The 21,208-nt window shown below is 35.4% G+C and overlaps 1 protein-coding gene across 6 annotated transcripts in view; it reads left to right on the top strand.

The window, feature by feature from the left end:
* Positions 1-21,208, top strand: part of slc4a2b (solute carrier family 4 member 2b) — a 57,624-nt gene that overhangs the window by 22,143 nt on the left and 14,273 nt on the right. For 4 of the 6 annotated variants that reach the window (XM_073863902.1, XM_073863900.1, XM_073863901.1 and 1 more), the window contains 8 exons: positions 8,117-8,273; positions 8,488-8,738; positions 8,943-9,070; positions 12,391-12,590; positions 17,299-17,435; positions 18,197-18,377; positions 19,044-19,179; positions 19,619-19,805. In XM_073863902.1, coding sequence (XP_073720003.1) covers positions 8,117-8,273; positions 8,488-8,738; positions 8,943-9,070; positions 12,391-12,590; positions 17,299-17,435; positions 18,197-18,377; positions 19,044-19,179; positions 19,619-19,805 — 1,377 coding nt within the window. Of the gene's footprint in view, positions 1-3,340; positions 3,512-8,116; positions 8,274-8,487; positions 8,739-8,942; positions 9,071-12,390; positions 12,591-17,298; positions 17,436-17,574; positions 18,024-18,196; positions 18,378-19,043; positions 19,180-19,618; positions 19,806-21,208 lie in introns of those variants that run through there. The other 2 variants (XM_073863903.1, XM_073863904.1) reach the window with 2 other exon arrangements.

The raw sequence follows: 21,208 nt of genomic DNA, 5'->3' as shown, positions 1-21,208 counted from the left end.
TGTCAAGCATGAAAATGTAAAAATTGCTTAAATTTACTTTTTTTCCCACCAGACATTGAAAAACAAAGTCTGGAGTAAATGGAAACATTAATTTAAAAACTTTTACTTATCATTTAACACTTTTTGTAACATAATTTTAAAAAATTAGTCCTAAAAAATATCATTACCGCAACAATCAGAAAACATCAACACTGACATATTTTCAAAATGACATGACAAACCTGAAAGAACATAATTTGGAGATTCTGCACATGCATTTAAAATCAAAGTATTATGCTTCTATTAATTAAATTAACATTTAATAAGCATCTGTTGCGGTAATGATAATCAAAATGTCGTGTAAGCATTCTGACAAGACAATATTTCAAATTAACTGTAAAAAAAGATCTTACCTGGTAGCCATCTTGAAGTAACTGGTCCATCTGCTTGGTCACTCAAAATCAAACTTTATTAAAATTCTGTATGTGACACATCATTTTCCTAATTTTTCTTCATTATTATTATACATGAATATTCAGTAAATATTTTTTCTGTCATCTAAAGTAGTCTAGCAAAACATCCATTTATTTTTTTTCTTAATATTTTTGTGTTAATTTGGTTAAATTACAACATAACGCATGTTCAAACACAGCCGGACACATTGCGGTAATGAGAATTTCAGCAGAAAATGAGATAAAATTTCCAATTATAAATTCTTATGTTGAAATCACACATTGTGCAAGGTAGAACACAGTATTGTGTTAATTCTGATGCTTTTTAATGTTACTATATTACACATTTTAAAGCTAAAATCATTAGTGCCGTGGTGTTTCAATGGTTTTGTGAGAATCACCCGACTATTCACAGCCCAAATACCAATAACTAATCAATGAAATCCTTTCATCTTAAACCCACTGAAAAAACAACCCGCAAAGACAGTGTAAACATTAGCCCAAATCTGAACTGGGGAAAAAAAGGCAGAGGACTTGGCAACGCCACCCAGCGCACAGCATCTCTGGTCGAGTTAACGCTTTATCTTTGGATAAATGTACAAAGCTGAGTTGGAGAAAGTTGTTCATAAGAAGTTTTCAGATATAGATGAAGAAAGGCAAAGGCACAACGCTATTTTATTGCTTTCTGTAATAAGACATGAACGATACAGAATGTACATTGCGTGACCTCATTATCTTAATAATGTGTGTTGCTATTGCCTTGCCATTACATGTCTCTGTGACGAAAATTATTTGATAAGAAAAAATATAAGAGGTGAACTTGAGCACAAATGTTCTGCACATGTGCACAATGTATTTTTGCATCCGATTGAGAAAATACTACACGTTTACATGCATACTTTTTTCCTGCTGATCAGATCACAGATCAGACTACGCCACCTCTTTTACTACGATCAAAATTTGCATCTGATCAACCTCACTCATATTGCTTAAGGCAGAGGTCTTCAACCTTTTTCAGGCTAGGGACCCCTTAATGGATAGAGAGGAGGAGCAGGGACCCCCAGCACATGCATCAAATTAGGACTGTATTTATTATTATTATTTATAATACATACTTTGTTATTATGGTGACAAAGAGACTAAAATGGTAATTTTGGCATACTAAATTACATTTGAATTAACACTACTGAATAATGAATACATTATATTGTGGGTACCTTATGCTTTTCATTTAAAGCTCACGTAACACACACTGTTTCTGCATTTCTGATGTTAATCTGGAGTACCTATAGAGAAGTATTACATCCTTTATATCTCAGAGTCTTTAGTTTAATCAGATTTATAAAATAAAAATTAGCTTTACCGAATCTTTCTGATAACGTATGAAAAATGATGAAGGAGGAGTTACTACCGCGGGAGGAGCGAGTACGAGTCATGCAACACTATACAACACTTATAACTTATTATTCACTACATGTTCGTGTCATTTATATAATATGCACGCGCCTATTTCCAACATAAGACAGAAGTCTTACTTACGGCATGCAACTCATGACCCGGTTGGGAAAATCCAGCGCATCAAACACACACGCAAAACTCCGCTGCTACCCCGGATAATAAACTATATCCATTGTTTCCATAAGGCTGACTTTCTTCTCCTTATATCCAAAAACACACATTTTCTTTCGTGCCATTGTTGAGTTTTGAAATTAAACAAAGCTGTGTCGCGTGATATGATGTTTGCATGTTCTAGTTTCTCCCGCTGATTGACGGGTGGGCGGGGTTTTCCGGGGGAAGCGCCCATATGAAGAAGTGATACGTATAGAAACCCCTGAAACGTGAGCTGGACCCGTAATCGAAAAAAACTTTCCGAAACTTGCACGAACCCTGGCGAAGTGCATTCGGCACAGAAATACTCTGTAACATGCCCAACTGCTTTTTTGACACTTTGCCTATGTTTAGCATGAGGAAACAACTCTATAACGGTGTTAATAAGTCAGAATGCTTGAAATACCATTGAACCACCCCTTTAAAGTTTTTTGTTATTAGCATATTAATACATTTTTGTGTGATGCCTACTTTCATTGTCCAAAAATATTATTTTGCATTCAAACAGTATTTGGAGAACCCACTGAATACCTTTCGCGGACCCCCAAGGGTCCCCGGACCCCCTGTTTAAGACCCATGGCTTAAGGTGTTTGCATGATGGTTCAATCGTATTGAAAAGCCTTAACGATTATTTGGTTGCATGTAAACGTAGCTACTGACCGCTTCACTGTGTTTTGATTCGTTTTGAATAACGGGTGATGCAAAGTTGACCCCTTCTGGGAAATACTTATTTTATTGCCAATGAACAATTTATTGTCTTGACTTTTATAACTTTGTTATGCTCTTACCTTTAAAATCAGTCAATCTAGCATTAACTCAGCAGTATACTGCAAAACGTGCTTAACAAATTGATTAGACCATCACCGAATATAAGGTTTGTCCTAAAGTTTAGTTTCTGTAATGGTTAAGCAGTATGTGGAAGCTTTTTAGTCACAGTAGTATTTTTTAATGATAAACTATAATTGTTGTTATCCATATATGTTCAAATAAAAAAGGCAAAAAAAAAGTTAAGCCCTTTATTTTTTATTCAGATGCCCGGTTACAGTTAATTTCTTACTGTCCTCAATATAAAAATAAGTTTTAATCAAGTTTCATTTCTGAGAGAAGTTGAATGTGCCGACTCAAATTTGTCTGGTGTACTCATGGCAGACAGTTGTTGATCTTTAAAGTTAATGATTACCAGGCATTAAACATGATGGCTAGTCTTATCTACGCATGTGTTTGTAGGCGTGCGTTTTGGGGGAAGACTAGACAATTTGTGATTGGAGTTCAAGAGAAGGTCTGGTCTGGTGAAACCATCGTATATATTTCCTTCCTGCCGTCTGTGTCATGTGACATGGCAGGGTAACGTGCAGCGTTCTTGTTTGTTCATCAGATTTGTTTTCAAAAAACAAATGTTCTTCCTTGTTGGGATATTTTTACCTGTGGTTCTACATAATAGATGACTGATGGATTTTCTGTTCGATTTGAAGGTTAGTCAATTACTGGTGTCAATCTATGTCTTCCTGGTGTGAGTAGCTAGCAAATGTGCTGGATGAGCATGCAGTCTTAATGCTGAAGTATGTGTGTGATGAAACATTTATGGTATTTCATAGCGTCATCAAAATCGATACTTGACAAGTACACAAAGTTTTTTGTAGACGAAAAATGTATTTTTTTAATTAAGAAGACTTCAGGAATGTTTCTAAATGTTTTGTTGTCAGATTCCATGCCAACTTTGCGTTGTAGATGTAGTTGGAATTTTAGGAATGCAATTTTTGTAAAAGATGTTTCAAAATTATTGTTTAAAAAAATCTCTTTTATTTGACATAAATTAAGTAATGCCTGGATTTATTTGCATTATTTTTTAGAGATAATAAAATAAATTTAGAAAACAATTAAATTTCTGTATCAATACCGATATTTGATTACTTTCACATCTACTGATCGTTTTTGCATTTGTTTCAAATTATTATGTAAAAAAATCCTAGAAGCACTGAGCATACAAATTCAAAAACAGCCACAAAGTATGAGATCAGATCAGTTTTGCCAAATATTTTCTATTGATAGTAGGCTAACTGAAGCCTGTTTGGAATGTGCTAGTTTACGTCATGCGCTAATTAGCATATCATTGATGTCATTGCACTTCAAATTTGTTTCACTTTTCTTTTACTTTCTGAACTGTCACTTAGCAGTGTTTTTAAACAAAAAATGCCTTTTTTCATTTATTTATTCTCTGTTTCTATTGTCAGACAACAAAACGAGTATGAAATAGTGACTGAACATGAGCCATTAAAGGGACACTCCACCATGAACTTAAGCAGTTTAGTAGAAGTGACTGTAGTTTTAAAGGGACATTCATCTTTTATACTCATTTTCCAGCTCCCCTAGAGTTAAACATTTCATTTTTACCATTTTGGAATCTATTCAGCTGATCTCGGGGTCTGGCGCTAGCACTTTTAGCATAGCTTAGCATAATCCATTGAATCTGATTAGACCATTAGCATCGCGCTAAAAATAACCAAAGAGTTTTGATATTTTTCCTATTTAAAACTTGACTCTTCTGGAGTTACATCGTGTACTAAGACCGAAATATTTAACTCTAGGGGAGCGGGAAAATGTGCATATTTTTTAAAAAAGTGGAATGTCCCTTCAAAACCACAGCCGCCCCCACCAAACTGCCCAAGCTCATCTGGGTAACAAACCCATGCATTGCAACAGAGGTATGTTCATGTTTATATGTCCAAACAGTTCATGTTTATATCTTTAAACAGCGCACGCAAGGCAATAAAGGCCACCCAAAATGCATACAGATCTGAAGCTTCAGCACATCAAAAAAGTCGTTAGATTTGTCGCCAGGCAGTTTTTTTTGTCAAAAAAGTCGCTAAAGGGGTCTGAAAGTCTACAGAGTTGGCAAGATTGGTTCTGATGCATTTTTCTGCCCCTTTTCATTGGCAGGATGTAATCTGCACTGATCATCGGCTGTTTTCAAACAATTAGCCAATATCCGACAGAGGGAATTTTTTTTTTACAAATGATATACGCTTTACATGCCGATAGCGATTATAGGCCAATACATTGGTGCATTCGTTGTTGTTTTTTATTTATTCTGTTGTAGACCATGTATGGCTGTGTTCTCATTGCAGAAATGTATGTTTATTTAAAAAAAAAAAAAAATTATATACCGTATGTATGCATGTATGTATATACATACAAACACTTTACTTGTTTCAGTATGCCTTTTTACACTATATGTGTTGTGTTCCCTTTGATTAAAACCACAATCTTTGCATTGCTAATGCAATGCTCTACTAGTTAAGCAACAGAAACGGTAGTGATTTCCCTTAGGTTATTAACTCCAGCTTCTTAACTCGTCTTCAGACCGTGCGCTTTGCTGAGTCAGCTGGATTTCAGACACCTCAGAGATCGGTGAAGCTAATCACTCGCCGGCCATGCGCTCACTTGAAAGATGATTTTGTCTTCTAGGCCAGTGGCTCTTAACACAAGCTGACAGTAATGATATTGTTAATGATATTGTTTGGTTGATGCACCTCCAGTCTAACAATAAGATTTAAGCTGCTGCTTCCTTCCTGGTATTAAGTGGAGCATTAATGTTTTTTTGGGGGGTGGGGGGGTCAGATAGCTTTTTTTAATTGACTTGTAGTTTGATTTTCAGTGCGGACCATGAATAAGTGAGATTTTAATTCGAACATATGAATTATATTCATTGCAGGCAAGTTTATTTCATATGTGTGTTATAGAAATCGGGATCAGATTGATCTGCAGCCTTTTCTTGGAAAGCTTTGACTTTGTTGAGCAAGTATGTGGTTTTATAACAAACGTTTTATGACTTTCTCTCAATAGCTGAGCCAAAGCTTTAAACAATGTTAATGGGAATTTCAAGGATATAATCTCTGTCCTATGATGTTATGTAAATCACCTTTTTGGGAAAGCAGATCTGACTAGAGTTGCAACGATATGAAATTTTTCCAGCCGCTTACTCAGACTGATACACTGAAAAAAATGATTCATTGAATTTAATCAATTTTTTTAAGGTAAGTGGTTGCAATCAATTTATTTAAGCTACATTTAAACAAAAGTTTTAGATTTTATTTTACTTTACTAATCTTTTTTCTTTAAATGTAGCTTAAATAAATTGATTGCAACCACTTACCTTAAAAATTCATTTAAATTCAATTAATAATTTTTTTCAGTGTAGTTTTATGGTTATATTAACTTGCATTAACTAAATTTTATAGACTAAATTATCTATATTTTTTATATAAAAACCTTATTAGACATTAAAGTAGTGATGTTTCATTACATTTTCTATACAAAGAGCCCAAATTCATTGCATTTTTCTGTTCTCTTTTGATTGACAGAATATATCGGCCATAACTATTGTCTGTTATTAAATTATCGGCCGATAGTGTGGAAAATCGATTGTATCAGCCGATGCTGATTACTGGCCCATATATCGGTGCAGACTGGATTAAGATAAAGACTAGTTTGTAGCTATACAACGGGAGGTTACGTCAGCAACACAAGGTTTTCTCTGGAGAAGGTGTCAATATTTGCCTGTGGAAAATGTTGAGAGTGGCAAAAAGATTATGTTTCGGACAATCTAAACCTCGAACCATGTTTGTTTTCATTTACCTGTTGAGAATGACAACATTAAGGTTGGCCTCTGGTGCGGGTAGTACATTTCTCCATTGACATTGTTTTTTTTCCCTCACTTTGTGATATACTTACTGTTACTGGGGCAGTCCCATTTAAAGGGACATATCATGAAAATCTGCACTGTAAAAAATACTTTGCTGCCTTAAAATGTTTTGTTAAATCAACTCAGATTTACAAGTCAAGTCAACATAGATGAGTTGTCACAACTTATAAAATATAGTTGAGAAAAGTCAACTTAATTTTATAAGTTATAACAACTCACTTTTAGTTACAACAACCCATCTCTAGTCTAGATAAATTATAGTAAGTTGAAATGACTTGTAAATCCCAGTTGATTCAACAAAAAAATTTAAGGCAGCTAAGTATTTTTTACAGTGTGACTTTTTCCATGTTTAAGTGCTATAATTGGGTCCCTCGTGCTTGTTTCAACATAGAAATTGTGAATAAGATCAACCCAGTAACATGGTTTTTGTAAACCATTTTCTGCAAGCATGTGAAAAAATAGGTAATTGAAATTCAGTTCCCCTTGTGATGTCAGAAGGGGATAATACGGCACCTTAATCTGCACTTAATCTAACCACAACACTGCCATTTAGTGCAGAGATCAGCTCATTTGCATTTAAAAGGACACACCCAAAAATGACACATTTTTGCTCACAACTACAAAGTGACAATTTTAACATGCTATAATAAATTATCTTTATGGTATTTTGATCTAGAACTTCACATACGCACTCTGGGGGCACCGAAGATTTATTTGTCATCCTTAAAAAGTCTTGTAAAATGTCCCCTTTAAAAAGGTTGTATATGTACCATTTAGGGACAGGTATCTGTACATTTGGTACCAGTATGTACATTGAATATACTGATATGAACTCTTTGGTACCAATAAATATCTTTTGAGGTACCAATATGAACTCTTTAGGTACAATGGTGAAAGAAAAGTTTGGTCCCATATTCTCATGTGACATTTTGTTAAGCAGTAAAGTGCTGTAAAACCACGGGCATGTTTAAGTTACAATTGTGTATACAGTTTATTGAGTACGCCTACACCCTCATTTGTCCTGAAATAGCTTTTAAACCTCCTCAAATAAATCAAAGTCATGATCTAAATAGCATTCTGGATTATTTTGACCATGACTCCCTCTAGTGATGGATTGGAGGAAATGTTAGCAGTCCTCTAATATGTGTATCTAGGTTTTTTTTCATTAAAAGGAAGTCTTTGATTTCTAATGATACAATTATTATAATTACTCCATCTTGTTGTTGAGAAGAATTATGAAATGTTTTGTACAAGGTCACCCTTGTTATTGGTATTTTTAGACAATATTTTACTAACCTAGTTCATGCATGTTTGAATAAAGCTTTAAATTAAGCTTTATTAAATTGTTAGATTTCATCTCTTGTATTTCCTCCAGCCTGAGTCGTCGGTTCGGGTTTCACAAAGACCAGAAGAAGAAGAGGACGGTGACCTGAACAAAGCGTTAGGCGTTCAGCGTTTCCAGCAGATCCTGAACCCGACTCCCAGAGTTCCCGGCGAGCAGCACCGCGTCTACAATGAGAAAGATTTTGAATGTGAGTTTATAGGTTTATATATGCTGAGACCAAAGGTTAAGGATAGATATTTATTTAGTCTTTTACAACTTAAGTTTGAGCGCTGTGCGTTTAACAGTTTGTCAGTTTATAGGCTATATCCCAGTATGTTGCAAGTGAATCAAAAAAGTTTAGTTTTAAGTTTTACTACTACTTCAGAACGCAGAGCAATCTGTATTATCCGTGTCTCCTTTAGACCATCGCCACTCCTCCCATCACATCCATCATCCGCTGTCCAAACTCGCGGTAGGCAGCCGGAGGAAGAAGAGTTTGAGGAAGAGGAGGAGAAGCAGTAACAGTAGTAGAGACCACAAAGTATGCTCCAGTCCCACCAGTCCTTTAGCTATTGAGGAAGATGAAGATGAGGAAGAGGAAGAAGAAGTTGTGGACAGCCAGAACACCTCTATGGTGTCAACAACAGAAGCTGAGAAGAAATGCAACGTGCAGGTAATCAAATTTGGATCTGATTCATTGTGTGACCTCTAAACACATCTTGAACTTGAACTGAGGAGCCTGAAGTCATTGGATTAGAATTAGAAATGATGATTTCATTCTTTTAGGTTTAAGGTCACACAATAATGTAATTAGTTGGTATTAACCACAAGCATCAGAATATTCTGCATTATTCCTTGTATTTTATCTCTTGTCCAGTTTTTTGTCTCGGACGATGACTCTAAGGTACCCACACCCGAGGGTCCAGTGTCTCACCCTGTACGGGGTCTCGTGATCGTACCCAGCGCTGCTGTGTGCTCAGAACCAGAGGACAGCTCGCACACTGAGTGAGTTTGCATTTATGTCCATGCTTATAGTCCCATTTAAATAGTTCCTCTGATATGCTGATGCATAATGTCATTGCAAAGTATTGGAGGCAAACCTTTGGGAAAATATTTGGGTGTATCTGGTAAAAAAATTTTTTTAAAAGAGGCACACATCTTGTATCCAGTATCATCTTTTTTCTTTTTTAATATTTTAAAAATAATTTCATTTTACCATTGCAAGAGTCAAATGTTAATATTTCCACTATGAACATTGCATAAAAAAGTGCAAGTGTAAATAATCAACACATGTGTTTTAAAAGCACTAAAAGTAGGACCGGCCTGTCCAACAGGCAAAACTAGCGATTCCCTGGGGCCCCGCGACAAGACGAGGGCCCTCCATGCATAAAAATTATTTTTTCATTGCACAAATCTCACAAACGCGATCAGCAGACAGTACGCACTGCATACACAGGGACCTTTTTTGATTAAAATAAGGGATCACAAAGACGGGGTGAAAAAAACACAGGGATTGAACAACAGGATAGATTCCCCACATAACAATCAACAGTAAAATGATAATAAATACAAAACCTTTGTATAAGTAAAGACATAAAACATTACAAAATAAGAACAGAGTGGGCTAATTTGCATAATGTTAATGATGCAATGGCCCTTGTGGAGGTGTGTCTCATTGTGCATGCTTGGATATGAAACGATTTGGATTATGGGTAATGTAGTATCGTATAACAGCGCAATGTTTACGTTGCATCTTTCAATAAAGATAAAAACAAGACTTATTTTAGTAAGGTTGCGGTGGTAGGCTTTGGCATTAAAATGATACTTTTTAGAAGCTGCAGAGAAAGAAAAGCAAGCACAAGGCAAAGGTATTTTCTGCTTTACACTGTTTAACGCCTATGCTAATTAAAAAAAAAAGATTTGGAAAATGTCCATCACCCTTTCTAAATTAACCCACATAAAAAAGACTATTATACTATATCATTTACTGCAGTAAACTGTATAGTAAAATTCTTAGATACTAAAAATATACTATAGTAGGGTTCAAAAACAGTATACAAAATACAGTATCACCCTATAATAATTATTTGGTATTAATATCCATGATATTTGTATTGATATACAGTACTGTAGTTCTGTTGCACTACAGTTGTTGCACTTAATAAAAACTTCTACACTTAAATATATACATTTTCATTTTTGTCTGTTTTAATTTCACTTTGTATCAAATTTTTTACACCTGTGGGGCCCATTTTCAAGGTCTCGCCTAGGGCCCCATAACCCCTGACTAAATGTAATGCAAAGCTCTTAACCTTCTTTTGTTTATAACTGTTTAACTTTCATAAATTGTTACATTTTTAATTATTCGTAACACATAGCCAGTCTTCTCCTAATGACTCAAATTGCACTTTTATATTTATTTCTTTTATAATATAAAAAATTATATATATGATATAAGACGCCTTTCCACTGTACACGACTGTTAGAGTTCACCCCCTAGTGGCAGTCATAGGAAATTTCTGTTATTTGTAAATGCGTGCCAAAATGGGAGAGAAGCTAATTCCAGTTAATCTGCAAATATTCACCATAGTGGAATAAATAAATGAATGCAAATGAATGAAACAAAAAAACAATGCATATATGCCGAGTGTTACCAACGATACATTCACACAGCCAAAAGTCCGCAACACATGCTCCGGTCTTCCATAAACGTAATTGACTGGCTCTGCCTAGATTATTTGAATATTTTTCACACTCCCAGTTGGTTGGCACCCCACGCAGCCCCTTTGTGACTCTCCTTTCGGTTTATTGGCCATCATTTTTTCGTGTACAGTGGAAGGGTGGCTTAAAAGTAACCACACTGATTTAAAAATCAGACAAAGATGACCGGCGGGCCAGATAAAGATGATTGGCGGGCCCCATTTGGCCAGCGGGCCGCAAGTTGACTAGCCCTGGATTGCCTGAAAGAAACACTTTTTGAGAACTTTTTTTGTACTTTAAAATAGAGAATTAAAACATAAAAAGACCCTTTGATCACTTTGGCATTTGATCTGATTGTTTAAAATTTTGTTATATGAAAGGGGATTTAAAAAACATGTATATTCTGGTTAGCTGAGTAGTGCACTATTTACTCATATATAAGTCTTTCCTAAAACGCTTACCAGCTAAAATGCCATATTTACTACAGTTTATGGCTCCACTTTCTTAAAATAGTATTTTATCTTCGGACAAAATGTCAGATTGTGGTATCATGGACGCGTGTACGACGAGTGTAGCGTGATTTCATTTTTACGGTTTCTCCGTTTTGCAGTTTTATTATAGTTTGAAGTAAAACAGTTACCTTGTTTTTGTGTAAAGTTTATTGTAATTTGAAGTGCAGCACATCCTGTCTGTTACCAAGTACAAGTTATTTCGGGAATCAGCAGGGTATCTGATTCTCTCTAACCCTACATCACCCACTGTCTACATCACTCATCCGTTGCCGCTAGCAACTACACTTTGCTTTTATATAACCCTCACCATCTTATCTTGCCATTTAGTTGTGTACCAACCATTAAGAGTCCTTGTCAGTTCATCTTTGTGCATTGTTGCATTGTTAAATGAGGGAAGTCATTGTAATTTAAATATAGAAGAGAAAAACAACACACTTTTTTTATTCCTAATTCAACAAAGGTAAGTGCATTGTTTTAGTGTTGCTCAATGGCGAATGTATTATGTAATATCTTTAGGTCTGATATTTGGTAATTTTATAACTTATAGGTGGGACTCATAAAATAAAAGTCCTACCTATAAGTTATACAATTACCAAATATCACAAGTTATTGATCTGTGACTATAGTTACATTTTATACAATATTATAAGTTATACTGTACAAATGCAGATAGACTAAGTTCCTAAAATGGTTACTTTTTTGTTAGATAAGCACAAGCTAGTTATACCAATAAATTCAGCAGTAACATGCATTTATATTTTTTATTAGTTTACTGTTGTTTTATAGGGGAGGACTTGCAATAGGTATTGTTTTCTTTGTAAAGTAATCCAATAATAATGTATTCAGGTAGCTTTAGATTGTATTTGTCAACATGCATGAACTAACAATGAAAAACATTCATACAGCATTTATCAATCTTAGTTAATGTTAATTTTAGCATTTACTGATACATTTTTAATATCAAAAGTCAACAATAATGTTCCTAATAATATGTTAACATTAACAATAACATTCAATCCTTCATTTGTAAATAAATAAATATATATGTATTTTAAGTCTTACATGCATCTAATGGTCTTCTGTATATTGATGCATTTCCATTATTTCTTGCAGAACATCTGAACCTGCTCCAGTGTCACCCGTTACTACTGAACCCAGTCCTCTTCATCGTGTATCAAGCCGCAGCTACGACCTTCACGAGAGACGTCGCACAGGCAACATGACGGGCACAGAGCAAGCCAAATATCAGCGAATCCCAACAGACGAGTTCGAGGCTCGAACTCTCGCCTCTGCCGACCTGGATGGCATTAAAAGTGAGTCGAACTCGTGATTTTGGTGTTGCTGGATTCATGCCTTACTGTTGAGCTCCAAGAACATAATTTGGATCTTTTACTAAAAAAGTTTATTTAGACAATTAACTTGATTGCAAATTCATGGCTCTAGCAGATGCAACACAAGCTGTCTTTAGGGGTTTCCATTGGTTTCTTGGTCTCTAAGGTGATTTTACCAAGAATCCCACCACACCTCACAGCAAGTGCCTTTTATGTCCCGGTGGGATGAACCTTTCCCAGAATTCAGCTGTATATCAGCAGTTCCTGTGATGTCAGCAACCCTTTCTTGCCTTGTGAGCTGATAATTACTCTGGGGGAAAAGGCCCATGTGCAGTCACAGCTCTTTATCATTTTGCTTGCAACGCATGCAATAGTTTAATCACCATCCCAGATGTAAATGACTTATGGTACTTTCTTCAGTTGAACACAACCAAATAATTTAAAGGTCACGTTCTTTCTGATCCAATTTTTTAAACCCTAGTTAGTGTGTAATGTTTCTTTAATAGCATAAATGGGTGATTCTCACGAAAACTTGGTTTTAAAAATGTCAAGCATGAAAATGTAAAAATTGCTTAAATTTACTTTTTTTCCCACCAGACATTGAAAAACAAAGTCTGGAGTAAATGGAAACATTAATTTAAAAACTTTTACTTATCATTTAACACTTTTTGTAACATAATTTAAAAAATTAGTCCTAAAAAATGTCATTACCGCAACAGTCAGAAAACATCAACACTGACATATTTTCAAAATGACATGACAAACCTGAAAGAACATAATTTGGAGATTCTGCACATGCATTTAAAATCAAAGTATTATGCTTCTATTAATTAAATTAACATTTAATAAGTATCTGTTGCGGTAATGATAATCAAAATGTCGTGTAAGCATTCTGACAAGACAATATTTCAAATTAACTGTAAAAAAATGATCTTACCTGGTAGCCATCTTGAAGTAACTGGTCCATGTGCAGGCATGGACACATCATTTTCGAAATTTTTCTACATTATTATTATACATGAATATTCAGTAAATATTTTTTCTGTCATCTAAAGTAGTCTAGCAAAACATCCATTTATTTTTTTTATTAATATTTTTGTGTCAATTTGATTAAATTACAACATAACGCATGTTCAAACACAGCCGGACACATTGCGGTAATGAGAATTTCAGCAGAAAATGAGATAAAATTTACAATTATAAATTCTTATGTTGAAATCACACATTGTGCAAGGTAGAACACAGTATTGTGTTAATTCTGATGCTTTTTAATGTTACTATATTACAAATTGTAAAGCTAAAATCATTAGTGCCGTGGTGTTTCAATGGTTTCGTGAGAATCACCCAAATAATACCTGTAAAATGATAAAGCTCAAAGTTCACTGCCAGGCAATATATTTTCTTTAACTGAATTCGCCTTTCAAAGCCTACAGCGAATGGCTGGTTTGGACTACAGCCCTCTACTTCCTGCTTTAATGACGTCAGTAAAACAGTTTGTTGACTAAACTCCGCCCACAGGTATACATCAGTCACCAGCTTTGGCTCAAACGGCTCTGCTAAGCTAAGCTGCTATCGAATCACAACACACTAAACAAACTACACAATCAGAATTTCTGAAGGAGGGACTTCATAGAACAAGGAAGACATCAGCCCGTTTAGAGGACAGTGAAAACAACGCTATAAAAATAAGTAAATTGTGTGAAAAATACCACGTTTTTTTACACGTGAACCATGAACACATGTTATATTCTGCACTGTTAACACAATCAAAGCTTCGGAAAGAACGGGAGCTTTATTTCAAATGCATGTTATTATTTTTTATGGTGGTCAACGTGGCGAATATCCAGAAAGCACATATATCTAATATAAATCCAAATGACTTCAGGAAAAAGTCAGATTTTCATGATAAAATGTGGCAGCATTTACATAACGTTGAATCTCGTTGGTTCTTGCATGTCTTGTGACTAGTTGTCATTTGCATATTTTGTCAGAAGATGCAAGAACCAATGAGATTTGATGTTATTGACAATATTTATCATATTTGGATCAACTATTCTTTTTAATAGACAAATGGGTGTTTCTCATGAAATCCAGATTTAGAAGGTGTCCAGCATCAGATTTTTTTTGGCTCTTGAAGACATTTTTTTTGCACTTATAAGATTAAGGTCTGAATTTACTATAACCATTATTTTTGGAGGATTTAAAAAATATTTCCTATAGAATTACTTAAATTTTTTTAGATTATCATTATCAAAAATTATCATTACCGCAACATGATATTACATTTAATATATGCATTTACAAACTCATGTTTCGGTAATGAGAACTAAAAAGTTGTCTAGGTACTATGACAAACAAAATAAGAACTGCTTACCTGGTAGCCATCTTGAGTGTCACAGTCAATTATGTCCCTTCCAACTATTTTTTTTTTTTAATGTTTGTTCCTTGAGGGCTTAAACAATGATTTTAAATTATTGCGGAGGATGAGAAAATTGGTCTTGGACACATTTATATTCCTTATTATTGTCTCTACATTTACCAATGATCACCAAACACCACATGTTTTTTTACAGTAAATGTTTATAGTATAAGATGCACTGAAGCTTTTTATTTTTAAGATTTTTTAATTATAAATATTTCCATGTCACAGAACCCAAATCCAGTCATGGACACGTTGCGGTAATGAAAATTTTCCCCTTAAATGTGTAAAAAACAACAAAATTGGTTTGTATGATGTTATTTGAAATCATGTGCAAAATAGTACATGAAGAGATGTTTGTAACTGTATGCTTCTTATTTTGATACTCTTACTTTGCATTTACTTTTTTTTATCAAAATGTTTCATGACACCTGGTCCTCATAAGTGTAATTTCGCGAGAAATCATCCAAATATGCGTTGTCTGAACAAATAGATCTGCTTTTATCTACTAACCGATTTAAAGTCACATGGCTCAAGTTAACTGCATGGGAAAAGGCAGTCAGCATGTTTAATTCTCTCCTTTATTTTAGCCTCTTATCTTGATTGGTGTTCACACTGTCTGCATTCACCCTAGTTAGTTAAATCCCCTTAAAGCCCCTTATTCACTTTCTGAACACACATGCTCTTGGCTATTGGCCCGTCCTGTAACTTTACCTTGGTAAGCTTTGTGTTATACACAGAAGCACTGACCTGCATCTCATTGCTGCCAATAAGATTTTACACAAATAATCATTTCACTTATTTAGTGAACTCTTAAGATATATGCATGCACTAGAGATGGGCGTTTTTCAGAAAATATTATATCAGAATATATAAGCTCATAATAAATGAATATTCAATTATTATTTTATTTAAATGATGTTTATTAAAGGATTAGTCCATTTTCTTAAAAGAAAGATCCAGATAATTTACTCACCACCATGTCATCCAAAATGTTGATGTCTTTCTTTGTTCAGTCGAGAAGAAATTATGTTTTTTGAAGAAAACATTGCAGAATTTTTCTAATTTTAATGGACTTTAATAGAACCCAACATTTAATACTTAACTCAACACTTAACAGTTTTTTTCAACGGAGTTTCAAAGGACTATAAATAATCCCAAACGAGGCATAAGGGTCTTATCTAGCGAAACGATTGTCATTTATGACAATAAAAATAACAAATATACACTTATAAAGCACAACTTCTCGTCGTGTAGATCCGGTTGTGATGCGCCAGCTGACCCCACTACGTCACCGCAATACGTCATTACGTCAAGAGGTCACAGAGGACGAACGTGAAACTCCGCCCCAGTGTTTACAAGCATCTTAGAAGAGGACCGTTCCTACGTTGTTGTATGTCAACTGATACTAATTAATGTCTTTGTGGCAGTTTATTGTTTAAAATGGTCCACAAATGTGCGTTTTATATATGTAACACGTGACCTCCCTACGTCACTACGCATTTACGTTAAAGTTGTGGTTTAAAAGTATATATTTTTTATTTTTCTTGTCAAAAATGACAATCGTTTCGCTAGATAAGACCCTTATGCCTTGTTTGGGATTGTTTATAGTCCTTTGAAACTCCGTTGAAAAAAACTATTAAGTGTTGAGTTAAGTATTAAATGTTGGGTTCTATTAAAGTCCATCAAAATCAGAAAAATGTTCTCCTCAAAAAAACACAACCTCTTCTCGACTGAACAAAGAAAGACATCAACATTTTGGATGATATGGTGGTGAGTAAATTATCTGGATTTTTCTTTTAAGAAAATGGACTAATCCTTTAAAGGTGTAGTGTGTAATTTTTAGAAGGATCTCTTGACAGAAATGCAAAATAATATACAAAACTATATTATCAGGGGTGTATAAAGACCTTTTATAATGAACCGTTATGTGTTTATTACCTTAGAATGTGATGTTCTGGTCCTAACCCTAACCCAATTCGCAACCCTGCCACTAGATGCCGATAAAATGTACACACTGCACCTTTAAGACACAATTTGTTGAAATTAAGGGGCGGTATCATCCCCTTCTGACATCACATGGGGAACTATTTTTGCACATGCAACACCACTGGGTTGATCTTTTTCGCATTTTCTAGGTTGATAAAAGTACTGGGGACCCAACTATATGGAAAAAGTCAGATTTTCATCATATGTCCCCTTTAAATGTAAAAAATATTAATGTGATGTGTGAACAGTTTTGTATATAAGCATGTGTGTATTATGTTTTAGGCCATCGTTTTGAAGACGTTCCCGGAGTACGGCGACATCTGGTTAGGAAAAGTGCAAAGGGTCAGGTGGTGCACCTCAGCAAAGATTACAAGGAGCCCAGCACACGCATTCGCAAACTGGACCGAACGCCACATGAGGTAAGATGCATTTTCAGGTTTGACAAGTTAAAAATTGGGTTTATACTTTTTTGATTTCTTGCAAAAGATGGTTAACAATTCCTTTAGTAAAATCAATTTAATATGGTCATTTGTTTTAAAGTAAATGAATGTTCGCAACACTTCAACCCAGTGTCCCCTTAATGAAGTTTTGGTACAATACCGACATCTTTGACGTGACTAACTGGGTTTCAAATATCTGCACGGATACCTTCCCAAAATCCTCATCTCACTTAAGTTAAAACATTCCCACACAGAATGAGGAGGATTTTTAGGGGGCAGGACCTGATTAAAAATAAATGAAGTTCTTCCCTTTCACACATCTGAGAATAAAGAAAAGACCAGCTCGGGTAACCAGATACCGCGCGCCATCACACTCGCCCATGTTTTATTAACACCATCACATGCACCTCTGACAGGTAAACTAGTCTTGTCTTAGGGTAAACTAGTGTACTTATGGACCCTCGTACTTCTGAACGACACCCGACAGTCGTGATCTCACGCTTTGCCTTTTGAACGAACGGCATGGTGCTTTTGGATTTCTCCAGACGGGTTGCTCGGCACCAGAAGGTCAGAACTGGATGTGCCGATGTTTTGATGCATCAATTATTGTGTGACGGCACACATTAGAAGCCTCAAACCAGTGCTTACTCGTTCTTCTAGAAAAGTCTGAATGATTTTCAAATATACCACTTTTTATATTTTTGCATATAAATGTTTTTTTTAATATTTGATTTTACCAGGTGTTTGTAGAGCTCAATGAGCTCATCATGGATAAAAACCAAGAGATGCAGTGGAGAGAAACGGCTCGCTGGATCAAGTTTGAAGAAGACGTAGAGGAAGAAACGGACCGCTGGGGAAAACCGCACGTGGCATCGCTATCTTTCCGCAGTCTTTTGGAGCTGAGAAGGACCATCTCTCATGGTCAGCACCTGGTTGAACTTCACGATTTTTTTGTGGTTTTAAAGTATCAGGATAAAACGTATTTTTAGTATTCATCTATCTGCTGAACTACTTTATTTTGCCCTTCATAATTTTATAATAACTATACCGGTAATTTTGTTTGTGTGCGTTATTATTTTATTTTTTGGGTATCTTGTCGCTTGTCATGTTTCTGACCAAAAAGTATCCCTTAAATGCATGAATGTTTTGCCTATTATTATTATTACTATTATTATTATTATTATTTTATTATTATTATTATTATTATTGCTAGTATTATTATTATTATTATTATTATTATTATTATTATTATTATTATTATTATTACAAATTTGGGTCTTTAGCGACCTGAAATGTATCCTCATTAGTAAAAACTGTCCTAATATTTCCAAATTGTGAATATTTAACATATTTTGACTTTTTCATCATTAAACAGATGGCAAAAGCAATATAACATTAAAATTATACACTAATGACATCCTGGGTCTCCAAAGACCCGATTTATGCATTTAAAGGTTAATTTATAATTTTTGTCACCATTTTATACATAAAGTTAGCATTATTGCATCTGTTTTGTGATATAGTTACACATTCAGTCAGTATGTTTACCAATATTTATCATATGTTCTGTTATTATGTCTTCATTAGGAGCCGTGCTGTTGGACTTGGACCAGAAGACGTTGCCTGGCATCGCTCACCAGGTGGTTGAACAGATGATCATCTCAGACCAAATCAAAGCCGACGACAGAGCCAATGTCCTACGTGCTCTCTTACTCAAACACAGGTATGTTTACGTTTATTACGTATTTTTTTTACAAAATATATAAAGCGACTTGCACATGAGGAGGCATTTAACGTTTTGTCTAAGGAGCCAATAGTCCACAACGCTATGTATACAAGTAGGTGGTTTTCGGATAATAAAACAGTGTTAACAGTTTCTCTGTGCAGTATGCTAAAATGCTATCTACTGTATGTCTAAATAAAGCCATTGTAGGATTGCAAGAATAGAAGGTGATCTAAAAGTCTCCATCACAAACAGACGTAGAATCTGCTAATTATTGCTTGATTTTACAGGCCTTTATCCGAAAATGTATATGATCTGTGAAAGCCTTTTCCACTTTCTAACTTAAACACTTATCGCCCTGCTGTCACCCATCCTGTTGATCCACACATGACCGTTTGCAGTCTCTTACCCGTTGGCTCCATTGCTCACCTTTTCTTAGTCACCCGAGTGATGAGAAGGAACACAGCTCCTTCCCCAGGAACATCTCTGCGGCGAGTATGGGCTCCCTGATCAATCATCACCAGAACAGCAGTAATCATCTGTCTGTTCCCGAACTCTCGGTCACCGAGCCTCTTATGGGATCAGGTCAAGACGGCGTGCTTCACATCGACATTGAGAAGAATGAGGTAATTGGTCATTTCAGTCAGACACGTTCCTCGCTCTAGATTACTCGTGGGATTTAACTTGGAATTTTCTGCTTAAATTGAATGTTATCAATTTGTGTGGAAGATATGTTTGAGGCAAAAAGCAGGTGTTGGTTGCAGTCACGGTACTCAATTCGCGGCATTCGTATCACCCCGCACGAATTTTCGTCAATTTGCGTCTTTGCCTTGAGTTTGTATTTAATGTAAAGCTAATGCTGTATACACCAAAAGCAAAGCATTGCATTCCTCGCTCTAGATTACTCGTGGGATTTAACTTTGAATTTTCTGCTTGAGTTGAGTATTTTTAACTTGTGTGGAAGACGCGTTTGAGGCAAATAGCAAGTGTTCGGTACAGTCACGGCACCCAATTTGCGTCATTCGCATCGCCCCGCACAAATTTGCATGCATTTGTGTCTTTTCCTTGATTTTTTTTATGTAATCTTTCGGTGTAAAACTAATGCTGTGTGCACACCAAAAGCAAAGCATTCCTCACTCTAGATTACGGATGCACCGATGTGGAAATTTTGGGCGATACCGATAACTCTTTATATTTGGGGGCCGATAACCGATATATATATATAGGCCGATAAATATTCATATTATTTTCACAATGAAAAACTCCCAGGCCGTGGACATCTTGTCTTTGCACTAGACTAACATACTCTTCTTGAGCCCGCAACACGTGTCATCTTCGTGCTATGTCACAGAAAGAACCAATCAAAACTTCACATGGCCAGCAATGAGCAAGTGAAGTGGTTCAACAAACCAAAATAATCCATCATTTATCGGCTTTCATTTATCGGCCTAATTTTGCTATCAGACGATAATATTAAAAATAAGCAGTTATCGGCCGATAACGATATGTCGGCCGATATATCGTGCATCCCTACTCTAGATTATTCGTGGGATTTAACTTTGAATATTTTGTTTGAGTTTAATATTTTCATCTTGCGTGGAGGACGCAAACAGCACGTGTCTGTTTCAGTCGCGGCAACCATTTTGCGGCACTCGCATCGCCTCGCTGGAATTTGCGTCTTTGCCTGGATTTTATACGTAATCTTTTGGTGTAAAACTAATGCTGTGTGCACACCAAAGCAAAGCCTCGCATTCCTCGCTCTAGATTACTCGTGGGATATAACTTCGAATTTTTTGCTTTAGTTAAATATTTTCAACTTGCGTGGAAAACGCGTTTGAGGCAAATAGCGCGTGTTCGTGTCAATCGCTGCCCCCAATTTGCGGCATTTGCATCTTCTTGCACAAATTTGCATGTATTCTAGTCTTTGCCTTGACTTTGTATGTAATCTTTCAACACAATTAATTAAATTTGCATTAGCATAATGCTACGCACACAACAAATGCGAAGTGTGTATTCAACATTGGGTCAG

This window comes from Misgurnus anguillicaudatus, chromosome 25 (assembly GCF_027580225.2).
Source record: "Misgurnus anguillicaudatus chromosome 25, ASM2758022v2, whole genome shotgun sequence".
Taxonomy (NCBI): Eukaryota; Metazoa; Chordata; class Actinopteri; order Cypriniformes; family Cobitidae; genus Misgurnus; species Misgurnus anguillicaudatus.
Note: the sequence above shows the minus strand (reverse complement) of the source record. Positions and strands in the feature narration are given on the sequence as shown.